A 12281-nucleotide genomic window follows, 5' to 3' on the forward strand; every position below is an offset into this window, starting at 1 on the left:
AGTTGCGCTGCACAAGAAATACAATTTGAAACGTCATTACACAACTAGACATGCTGAGCTGGATGCAAAATACCAGGGAGACGAGAGAGCGAACCGGGTTGCCAGTCTTAAAACAGATCTACTGAGGCAGCAAGATTTCTCCAAGAAAGCAACCAAAGAGAATAATGCAGCAGTCGGAGCCACGTGGTTAGTGAGATGATTGCTAAAGCAGGGAAGCCATTCACAGAAGGTGCATTTGTCTAAAAGTGCATATTGCAGGCTGCAAATATAGTCTGTCCGGGAAAGAAAGGTCAGTTTAGCAACATCAGCCTTTCTGCCAACACCGCAGCAGATCGCATTTCTGACCTGTCAAGTGACATTTATGACCAACTGTGTGAGAAAGCCAAATGTTTCAGTGTATACTCAGTCGCTCTTGATGAGACCACAGACATCACCGACACTGCCCAGCTCCCAATGTATGTCCGTGGTGTTGATGACAGTTTTGAAGTGATGGAGGAGCTGCTCACAGTAATTCCAATGCATGGCCAGACCACCGCTCAGCAGATATTTACAAGCTGTGTGATGCCATTGAGAATGTTGGTTTGCCATGGAAGAGGTTTGTTGGAATAACAACAGATGGAGCGCCATCAATGACAGGGAGGAAACATGGACTGGTGGCACAAAACAAACTGGAAGAGGAAGGCGTGGAGGAGGCCATTGCTCTGCACTGCATCATCCATCAGCAGGTCCTTTGCAGCAAATGCCTGAAGTTTGACAATGTGATGTCTATTGTTGTGAAATGCATCAACCAAATCAGATCCAGGGGCTTAAAGCACCGAAGGTTCTGTGCTTTTTTAGAGGAAATGGAGTCAGAATATGGGGATGTGCTCGACTTCACTGAGGTACGTTGGCTCAGCAGGGGAAATGTATTAAAGAGACTTTTTGAGTTGAGAGCAGAAGTGAAGCCTTCATGGAGAAGGATGGAGTTAGTGTTCCTGTGCTAACTGATCCCAAAATGGCTCATGGACTCAGCTTTTCTTGTTGATATGACACATGAGCTTAATGTACTGAACAAGACGTTACAAGGCCAGGGGCAACTTGTCAGTGCTGCCTATGACAACGTGAGAGCATTCTCCACAAAACTGGCGCTCTGGAAAGCTCAGCTCTCTCAGACAAACCTTTGCCATTTCCCAGCATGCAAGGCACTCGTGGATGCAGGCACACCATTCAGTGCTGACGAGTATGTTGATGTCATTTTGAGGCTACAGGAGGAATTTGATCACAGATTTGCTGACTTCAAGACACACAGAGCCACCTTTCACATTTTTGCAGACCCCTTCTCCTTTGATGTGCAAGATGCCCCTTCTGTGCTTCAAATGGAGCTCATTGAGCTGCAGTGCAACTCTGAACTCAAAGCAAAGTTCAGGGAGGTGAGTGGAAAAGCAGACAAGCTTGGACAATTTTTGAGAGAATTGAGCCCTAGTTTCCCTCGGCTTTCCCGAATGTTCAAGTGGACCATGTGCCTTTTTGGTAGCACATACTTGTGCCAAAAGCTCTTCTCCACTTTGAACTTCAATAAGTCCAAGTACAGGTCCAGACTTACGGATGATCATCTTCAAGACATACTGAGGGTCGCAACTGCTTCCTCCCTCAGGCCAAATCTGGCTCGGCTATGCGAGAGGAAACGCTGCCAGGTCTCTAGCAGCAAGGAGTAGGCAAGAGAAGCCATGTTCAGAAGAACAGTTCATTTTCTACAGTGTTCCATTCATGTTCAGAAGAAGGTTATAGAACTGTTAATACAGACATTTCAATCTAAACACAGCAGATATAGAAGACTGAAAGAAACACACAAGTTCACTGACTAAAAATATCTTCTTATTATTTTATTTATGTATTACTGATTGATTGATTTTCTTATTAATTCTTAATTTGTTTATTTATTTTTAATATTTTGTGTTAAAAAATAAAAATAAAGAGATTTGAGAAGATTGGAATTTTTTAACCATGCCTTTCTTGTGGAAAACCTAATGTGGCCCAGCCTCACCCAGACTCTGCCTGCAGCGGCCCCCAGCTAAATTGAGTTTGAGACCCCTGTCCTACACCATAAATCAGTAAGAGAGGGTACGACCTCTCTCATGGCCCCAAGTGGTGTGTGCATGCCAGAGCACTCTGGAAAGCACACAGAGTCTTTACAGACTACTCAGGATCAAACCTCTATCATTATGCAATCGATTATAAAATTAAGCATATATGAGTAAATATTTCTAAGCATAAATGACAATCAACAATATAAACCTTACAGCTGGTTTTAATAACAGAATTCATTTGTTTCTCAAACGAGAAAGAGCTATCGAGAAACACTCCTAAATCTTTAGTTCTTAACTTTTCCAGTGGGCCAAGGTCAACATTATCTGCTAATGCTAAATAGGCTGCCATTATTAACTAATGCTAATTTGACATGAATTAGCATTATGCACTAATGCTAACACTTACTTTTTTTAAAAATGTGAGTAGCTAATGCTAACACTATTTCCCTTAACTTTATAACAATGTGAACGGCTAATGCTAACACTCTTTTTCCTAGCATTATAACATCTGAGCTGCTAATGCTAAGTAGGCTGCCATTAGCACCTACGTCTAATTTAAGGCAAATACGCATTAGAACCTAATGCTCATATCGTTTTCCTTTGCTTTATAACAATGTGAGCAGCTACTGCTAAATAGCATTAGCTAATAACAGCAGTCTAATTTAATGCAAGTTAGCCTCATTTGCATTACAACGATGTGAGGAGTTAACGCCAAGTATGCTGCCATTAGTGGCTAATTCTAATTAGGGGTGAATAAATATTACCAGCTAATGCTAATATCGTATTCTCTTCCCTTTTAACAATGTGAGCAGCTAGTGCTAGGTAGGCTGATGCTAGCAGCTAATGGTAAAGCTAATTTAATGTGAATTAGCATCACATTAGTGAGGAGTTAAAGCTAAGTAGACTGCCATTAGCAGGTAATGCTAATTTTAGGTGAATAGGAATTGGCAGATAATGCTAATACCATATTTTCTTGCTTTATAACAATGTGACCAGCTAATGCTATGTAGGTTGCCGTTATTAGCTAATACTAATTTGAGGTGAATTAGCATTATCCCCTTATGCTAACAATGTTTTTTCTTACTTTTTAACAATACAAGTAGCTAATGTGAACACTTTTTTTTTTTTATTGAATTCAAATTTTTCCCTTGCGATGTGAAGAGTTAATGCTAAATAGGATGCCATTAGTGGCTAATTCTAATTTTAGATGAGAAAGCATTAGAAGCTAATGCTAATACCATATTTTCTTGCTTTATATCAATATTAGTAGGTAATGCTAAGTACGTAGCCATTATTAGCTAATTTAGGTGAATTAGCATTATCCACTAATGCTAACACTGTTTTTGCCAACTCTTTTCCCTTGCATTATAACAATATGAGCAGCTAATGCTAAGAAGGCTGCCATTATTAGGTAATGCTAATTATTATGTGTGTTAGCATTATCCGCTGCTGCTAGCAATGTTTTATCTTACCTTTTAACAATATCAGCAGCTAATGCTAACACTACTTTAATTTCAGTTAAACCTACTTAGCATTAATTAACTTCATTTAGCATTAAGAAGTTTTTGCTATAGGCTACCATTAGTGGCTAATGCTAATTTTAGGTAAATAGAAATTGGCAGCTAATGCTAATACCATATTTTCTTGCCTTATAACAATGTGACCAGCTAATGCTAAGCAGGTGCCATTATTAGCTAATACTAATTTGAGATGAATTAGCATTATCCGCTTATGCTAACAATGTTTTTTCTTACTTTTTAACAATACGCCATTAGTGGCTAATTCTAATTTTAGATGAAAAAGGATTAACAGCTAATGCTCATACTGTTTGCTTTGTAAGAATGACAGCAGCTAATGATACGAAGTCTACCGTTATTAACTAATGCTAATTTGATGAGAATTAGCATTATCCGATAATGGTAACTCTTTTCCCCTGCATTATAACAATGTCAGGAGTTAATGCTAAGTAGACTGCCATTAGGGGCTAACTCTAATTAGGGGTGAATAATTATTAGCAGCTAATACTAATACCGTTTTCTCTTTTTCCTTATAACAACTTGAGCAGCTAATGCTAATTTGATGCGAATTAGCATTATATTAGTGAGCAGTTAATGCTAAGTAGGCTGCCATTATTAACTAATACTACGTTGACGTGAATTAGCATTATGCGCTACTGCTAATACCGTTTTCTCTTTCCTTATAACAATATGAGCAGTTAATGCTAATTTGATGTAAATTAGCATTATATTAGTGAGGAGTTAATGCTAAGTAGGCTGCCATTAGCAGCTAAAGGTAATTTGAGGTGAATAAGCACTAGTAGCTAATGCCAATACCCTTTTCTCTTGTGTTATAATGATGTGAAACGTTAATATTGTTCTCAAACAACAGAATGAGAATGAAATATTGATTCTAACAGGGCCCATAAACAGCATTAGCTTAGCAGCATTAGCTTATCAGAGTCTCCATCATGGTCACACAAATCCTTAGCGGAGCAAAGTGGCCTACTTAGCAATAGCTGCTGTAGAAAGCAAAGGGAAAACAGTATTAGCATTAGCTGCTAAATGTGCACTTGAGAACAAATCTATTGTGAATTCAGCCGTGAATGTAGTGTTTCCAGTAAGCTTCCATTTCCAAATGTTAGCTGCTCCTGTCTGCCTCTTTGTCACACACACAGACTGAAATGATTCACAGCCTTGTTTCATCCTTCTGTCAGTGTCACTGACTGTCACTGTGACTGTGGACATACAGCATGGGAAACACACACATGGCTGATACTTGTATCTAAAGTTACAAAATGTTGTCTCTGTCCAAATATTACCTAACTGTAAGTCTACTTTTAATGAAACTCTCAACATGACTTATCAGTTATCATTAATGTTCCTGCAAACAGACTCCTTGAAGACCCCCTACATAAATATCCATGTACTATCCAGCTAGACTAGTGTGTCTGTCCCTGAAAATATTCCTGCATGTGTGATTGTTCATGTCTCATCTGCAGGAAACAAACAGGAAGTGAGTGAAAGACACAGGAAATGATTCCAGCTCTTCCTCCTATATCAGACATTCTCTCCATACCTGAGAGTGTCCAGTCTCCAGCCTGGATCCTTCAGTCCAGCCGACAGAAGCTTCATTCCTGAGTCACCTGGATGATTGTAGCTCAGGTCCAGCTCTCTCAGATGGGAGGGGTTGGAGGTCAGAGCTGAGGCCAGAGAAGTACAGCCTTCCTCTGTGATCAGACAGCCTGACAGACTGCAGACACACAAAACAACAATCCATCTGTTATCCATCTCTATAGCAGCATAACTAAGTGATGGTTCAGGGTCACCTGATCCAGCTCTAACTATAAGTTTTATCAAAAAGGAAAGTTTGAAGCTGATCGTCAAAGTAGAGAGGGTGTCTGTCTCCTGAACTCAAACTGGGAGCTGCTTCCACACCCAGTCCAACATAGCCAGGCTTTCTTTGCTGCTTTGACAAAACCTCAAATCCCAGTCAGAGATGATGAGCATCATCACAGTGATGATCATTTCTCTGTTAACCCAGGCTTTCTCCTTCAGGATCTGTGCACGCTCACAGAACAAGGAGACCTTTAAACATCATTTCACTAAATGGATGGACTGAGCTCAGCCTACAGATGAACTGGATAAATAAAGATTTGACCTCAGTGTGCTCAGTGTTCCTGTCTATTCCTAACATATTCCTAACATGATAGCTGCACTTTAGAGCTCTAAAACTGGAACTGACACATATTTAAACTCCACATGTTACTCAGTACATTCAGTTCTGACACTCGCCCACAGTCCAACAAAGGAAACATGGAGATCACATCAGTTTGTCACCAAAGTCTAATTATTCCAGAGGGCAGTGTTGATACAACTAAAGTTATTTTTAAGCAAAGTTGAGTTTTTTATTGTCGCAGTACTTCATGTCTGAAGTATCACTTAAATGCATTACACGCTGTTGATGGCAGCAAACAAACCACCCAAACAAACAGAGGTGGGAGGCTTGGGCAGACTACGTAGGATCAGCTTGTGGGAGGAGTCAGGATAAAACCAAAGAAAGACAAGCTAACAGACGCCACAGTGAAGTGAGTAGCTACAAACTGCAGGCCGATTAGTGTTGTTGAAGAAGTCGGTCTGAGGAACGTTCTTAGGATCAACAAATGACGGCATGTATGAGCCTCCCTCAAGACACACCATCACAAGAAGAACACATGAGCTGTAGAAAAAGGAGAGACTACGAAAGCCACGGCGTTACAACGTGCACCAGCTGTTGGTCTCTCTGGAGACTACTGGGCGTGGCTGGGTAACCATGGTTACTTGGGAGTTACAGTACATGATATTAATGAAGAGTGGGAGCTGCGTTCTATAGCAAACAATTTGTTATGAGGTAATCAGCTGATCTTAGTTTAACCGGAAGCCCTTCACAATAATTGCAATGCCTTTATTTTGTACAACTACCATCAGTTCGTCTGTACTGATGGTAACTTAAAGTCACACTAATGTCGTTTAGTTTCTATAGTTTATGTAGTGGAAGTATACTACAGTACCCTGATCACTGATAGGACAGATTTATGTAGATATACACCTTTGTGTTTAACATTACTGCATTATAGTACTGTGATCTTTGTCCTTATATATGGCTATATTAGCTATACTGATGTACGTACATATAACTGGATATGTATCTTATCTATTCATCTTATTTGTCATGTATTTGTATTGTGTACTTCCTTTTTGTAAGAAACCACACACATGATCACAGCCGCAAGAATCAATCAGTGAAAGAATAAAGTGTCTCAAACCAAACCTTAAGCTCTTTATTCCACATGCTGGGATCATTTGGCCTTCAGTGGTGTTCTGGCTGACACACCGGAGTGACCAGAGTGCTAAAGAGTGAATCGGACACACCAGTGTCATCTCTGATATCTCCACTACATTTAATCGTCCTTCAGCTTGTGGCTGCCGTTAGCTGGTCTGCTAGTTAGCTGATTTGCTATTTAGCCGGTGTGCTAGTTAGCTGGTGTGCTAGTTAGCCGGTTCGCTAGTCAGCTGGTGTGCTGACCAGCGAACCAGTAGGTTACAAGATGAGCTTGTCTGTCTGATGAGCCAGCTCTCTCTGTCTTGGTCATTTTGTCCTTGGGCAAAACCTAACCTACCACTACAACTGTAGCTTACCTCCACCAGTGTGTGAATGTGAGAGTGAATGAATACAGGGAGTGCAGAATTATTAGGCAAATGAGTATTTTGTCCACATCATCCTCTTCATGCATGTTGTCTTACTCCAAGCTGTATAGGCTCGAAAGCCTACTACCAATTAAGCATATTAGGTGATGTGCATCTCTGTAATGAGAAGGGGTGTGGTCTAATGACATCAACACCCTATATCAGGTGTGCATAATTATTAGGCAACGTCCTTTCCTTTGGCAAAATGGGTCAAAAGAAGGACTTGACAGGCTCAGAAAAGTCAAAAATAGTGAGATATCTTGCAGAGGGATGCAGCAGTCTCAAAATTGCAAAGCTTCTGAAGCGTGATCATCGAACAATCAAGCGTTTCATTCAAAATAGTCAACAGGGTCGCAAGAAGCGTGTGGAAAAACCAAGGCGCAAAATAACTGCCCATGAACTGAGAAAAGTCAAGCGTGCAGCTGCCAAGATGCCACTTGCCACCAGTTTGGCCATATTTCAGAGCTGCAACATCACTGGAGTGCCCAAAAGCACAAGGTGTGCAATACTCAGAGACATGGCCAAGGTAAGAAAGGCTGAAAGACGACCACCACTGAACAAGACACACAAGCTGAAACGTCAAGACTGGGCCAAGAAATATCTCAAGACTGGTTTTTCTAAGGTTTTATGGACTGATGAAATGAGAGTGAGTCTTGATGGGCCAGATGGATGGGCCCGTGGCTGGATTGGTAAAGGGCAGAGAGCTCCAGTCCGACTCAGACGCCAGCAAGGTGGAGGTGGAGTACTGGTTTGGGCTGGTATCATCAAAGATGAGCTTGTGGGGCCTTTTCGGGTTGAGGATGGAGTCAAGCTCAACTCCCAGTCCTACTGCCAGTTTCTGGAAGACACCTTCTTCAAGCAGTGGTACAGGAAGAAGTCTGCATCCTTCAAGAAAAACATGATTTCCATGCAGGACAATGCTCCATCACACGCGTCCAAGTACTCCACAGCGTGGCTGCAAGAAAGGGTATAAAAGAAGAAAAACTAATGACATGGCCTCCTTGTTCACCTGATCTGAACCCCATTGAGAACCTGTGGTCCATCATCAAATGTGAGATTTACAAGGAGGGAAAACAGTACACCTCTCTGAACAGTGTCTGGGAGGCTGTGGTTGCTGCTGCACGCAATGTTGATGGTGAACAGATCAAAACACTGACAGAATCCATGGATGGCAGGCTTTTGAGTGTCCTTGCAAAGAAAGGTGGCTATATTGGTCGCTGATTTGTTTTTGTTTTGTTTTTGAATGTCAGAAATGTATATTTGTGAATGTGGAGATGTTATATTGGTTTCACTGGTAAAAATAAATAATTGAAATGGGTATATATTTGTTTTTTGTTAAGTTGCCTAATAATTCTGCACAGTAATAGTCACCTGCACACACAGATATCCCCCTAAAATAGCTAAAACTAAAAACAAACTAAAAACTACTTCCAAAAACATTCAGCTTTGATATTAATGAGTTTTTTGGGTTCATTGAGAACATGGTTGTTGTTCAATAATAAAATTATTCCTCAAAAATACAACTTGCCTAATAATTCTGCACTCCCTGTAGTGGGATTGTAAAGGGTCTTTGAGGGTCTCGAAAAGCGCTATATAAATGCAATCCATTATTATTATTAAGAGCATCTTTAGGCCTGACTGTGCTCATCCTTCCTCCAACCTCTTCTTACCAAAGATAACAACTACATCAGTATTAGCTCAATAACAATTTCTGCAATTCAATTGTGGACATTCATTTTTAAACCTTGTGTAAAACGATAAAACCTCAAAGTCTGAGCATTATTCTTTGTGCAAACAGCTCTTGCAGGTTCCCCCGGACTTAGGTTATTTTTATTATTTAATTACTTTCCTTTAAGCAGCTGTTCAGGCTACTAAACTCATCCCAGAAATAACAAGTGACACCATTAATAGTAGAGGTGGGAATCACCATACAACTCGCGATACGATATTATCACAATACTTAACGCACGATACGATATTATTGCGATTTTTTAAAATATTTTGCGATATTTAAATTCTGCACATAAAGGTAAACTTTATCAATATTCATTTTATCTAATATCAAAGTCTCACACTCAGTCTTTCTCTCATTTCAGTCAGTTTTATTGTTGACAAACTGAACGGTTTGTATTACAGTCTAGTCCAACTTAACTGAATGCAACCATCTGGTACAATTACAGCTATTCTGAACTATGCAATTTATGAAAACTATGCAGCCCCTTCAGCAACTGAAGAATTTGAAAGTAAATTTAAAAAAATATATAATTTTACATTAAATAAAAAAGTTTCAAACTTAATTAAAATTAAACATGTCTTAAATTAAAATAAGTAAACTGTCATGTTTATTGCTGCCAAAAAAAAAGTTAAACACATTTGGACAGTGAAGGAATGTCAGGATTGTTGCTCAGAAAAAGGATCAACATGCTCTGAAGTCAACATGCTCTGACTCCAGAGCATGTTGACTTCAGAGAAAAAATTGTTTGTAACAAAATATCGATTTCTGCTGTCCCTGTATCGATACATTATTAGCAAACAAAATATCACGATACTACACAGTATCGATTTTTTCCCCCACCCCTAATTAATAGTGGAGCTAACTTTAACAGGTGAAACTGATTTGACCTATAAGGCTACTGCAGTTACTTCTTATCAGGTTTAGTAGGGAAGACATCTGGATGAGGTAGTTAGTAGTATGTAGTTAGTACCGGGCGACTCCCCTCCCCCACATCGGCACCAGAACCCTGTATTATCTACAGGGTAAGAATGCCTGTTTTATCAAACTATGGCCATTACTACTGTGATCATTTGCAGCCCAGTGTGCTGCTCTCTCTGCTGGGATGAACCACTGGAGCTCACCCAGTCATCCCTTTCTTTCTCTCAAGAAGAAGTGAAATAAATATATTTATTATGTTACGAGTCTAATATTCTTTAAATCAAACTGTAATGAATAAATCAAGCAAGAAGATTTGGTGGCTCCCCGTGTTGTAGAAGAAAAGATAAACATCTCATTTTGAGAAATCAGCCTTTAAAATTAAGTAAGTACTGTGAATAAAAAACAAACAGCGAGCCAATCAGCAGTCGCCAATATCCTCCTAGTTTCATTCACAAAGAAATCAAATATATATATTATGGGCCCAAAGGAGCCTAAATCTTTAAATTAGGCAGTGCATGAAGTATTTTTTTAAATAAACAAAGACATGACTATAACAACTTTTAGTAATTCAGAGTCCAATTATCCACTCAAATGTGAATAAAAGTTCACTTGACAGCTGTAAAAGTTACCTGTTTATACAATAATATAAATCACATTTCAAATGATCATCTGTGGAAAAGTTTGAATCCTGACCTGAGAGTTTCCACTGCACACTGTGAACTCTTTAGTCCAGCGGACAGAAGCTTCACTCCTGAATCCTGCAGGTCAGAGTTACTCAGGTCCAGCTCTCTCAGACTGGAGGACTGGGAGCTGAGGACTGAGGACAGAGCTTCACAGCTTCTCTCTGACAGGTTACAGCCACTCAGTCTGAAAAATAAAAGACAATCTATAAAACAAGTACTCATGTAGAGTTTGTTAATACATTTCACAACATTAAATGTTGACTTTCTATTTTTAAAGGAAACATAAAGATACTAAGATACAACATCATATGTATGAACTTTAATTAATAATTCTAAAAACTAAATGTTTTCTGATCTGACCTCAGAGTATTCAGTTTACAGTTTAAACGTTGTAGTCCAGCAGACAGAAGCTTCACTCCTGAATCCTGCAGCTTTCTGATACTCAGGTCCAGCTCTGTCAGACTAGAGGACTGCGAGCTGAGAACTGAGGACAGAGCTTCACAGTTTTCCTCTGAGAGTTCACAGATGTTAAGTCTGAAGATAAAAACATGAATAAAGATTGTTGTTAAAGTGTAATCAGGGTGCAATAGCTTATTGTCTTGTGCTGAGCAGGTTAGTAAAACTTCCGTTTAACTTTGAAATAAAATAAAAATGCTATGAAACAAGGATAACTGGATAAAGACATAAACAAAAACAAACATCAAACACATAAACAAACAGAACTAAACATAATACAAATTGATCTGACCTCAGAACATTCAGTTTGGCATGTGGACTCTCCACTGCAGCAGACAGAAGCTTTACTGCTGAAGCCTTCAGGCTGTTGGTACTCAGGTCCAGCTCTCTCAGACTACAGGACTGGGAGCTGACCACTGACAACAAATTTTCACAGCCTTTCTCTGAGACGTTACAGCTGCTCAGTCTGGGAGAGAAAGGGAAAAAACAAAAACAAAAAAAACCAAACAATATATGTGATCAAATTAAATTTGTTTATATGTTGAACCCTTTTTTTAATTTTAAACCTTTGAGACTATGAGTGCTACCAGTCCAGTGCACATGATTGGTACCTTGATGGTACCTTGCTCAGGGGTACCACAAGGTAACTATTCGGTGGATTCGACCCCTGACCTTATGATCATGGGGCGACCACTCTGCCTACTGAGCTAATAATTCTGTGTACACTATCATACAATATTAACTAAAACAATTATTTTAGAAAATCTTACTAATTCAATAATCATGCTCATTACCTGTGTATTGTGAATAACACTTGATTTTAAACACTAGCTGTATAAAACTCTTCCTGTTAAAGGTGTGTATAAAGGAGATGAGCTGAAATGCAGACTTCATGGAGAATGTTTGCTGTCAGCATATATCAAAGACAAAGCAGAGATCCATCCAGTCTCTTCCACTAAGCCCACAGAGGGACAGACAACCACTCTCACTCACACCTGCATGAAGTTTAGATCACCAGGTAACCTAACTGCATGTCTGTGGACAGTGGGAGGAAACTGTAGAGGACCCAGAGTGAACCCACTGTAATTCTGTGATAACACTGGTTATGGAAGCCTTACAGTTACATATGGTTACTGACAAGAAACACGACCTTAGAGGCAATTTCAGTAATGAAGACCGAGTTTCTCCCTCCATACAGGAT

The 12281-nt window shown here is 39.6% G+C and overlaps 2 protein-coding genes and 1 long non-coding RNA gene across 5 annotated transcripts in view; 1 reads left to right on the forward strand and 2 right to left on the reverse strand.

The window, feature by feature from the left end:
- The window catches only part of LOC146670765 (uncharacterized), a 428660-nt gene that overhangs the window by 117242 nt on the left and 299137 nt on the right, over positions 1-12281 (forward strand). The window lies entirely within an intron of this gene.
- LOC146670767 (stonustoxin subunit alpha-like) overlaps positions 1-12281 on the reverse strand; it is a 164254-nt gene that overhangs the window by 84095 nt on the left and 67878 nt on the right. The gene's annotated exons all lie outside the window — the stretch shown is intronic.
- LOC146670769 (protein NLRC3-like) overlaps positions 1-12281 on the reverse strand; it is an 86700-nt gene that overhangs the window by 6538 nt on the left and 67881 nt on the right. For both annotated transcript variants that reach the window (XM_085402837.1, XM_085402836.1), the window contains 4 exons: positions 11373-11546; positions 10985-11158; positions 10635-10808; positions 5142-5315 (listed from right to left, as the gene is read on the reverse strand). In XM_085402837.1, the coding sequence (XP_085258963.1) occupies positions 5142-5315; positions 10635-10808; positions 10985-11158; positions 11373-11546 (696 nt within the window). The remainder of the gene's footprint in view (positions 1-5141; positions 5316-10634; positions 10809-10984; positions 11159-11372; positions 11547-12281) is intronic.

This window comes from Rhamphochromis longiceps, linkage group LG4, assembly GCF_057381845.1.
Source record: "Rhamphochromis longiceps isolate RC_006_pf linkage group LG4, R_longiceps_female_GT1.1, whole genome shotgun sequence".
Classification (NCBI taxonomy): Eukaryota; Metazoa; Chordata; class Actinopteri; order Cichliformes; family Cichlidae; genus Rhamphochromis; species Rhamphochromis longiceps.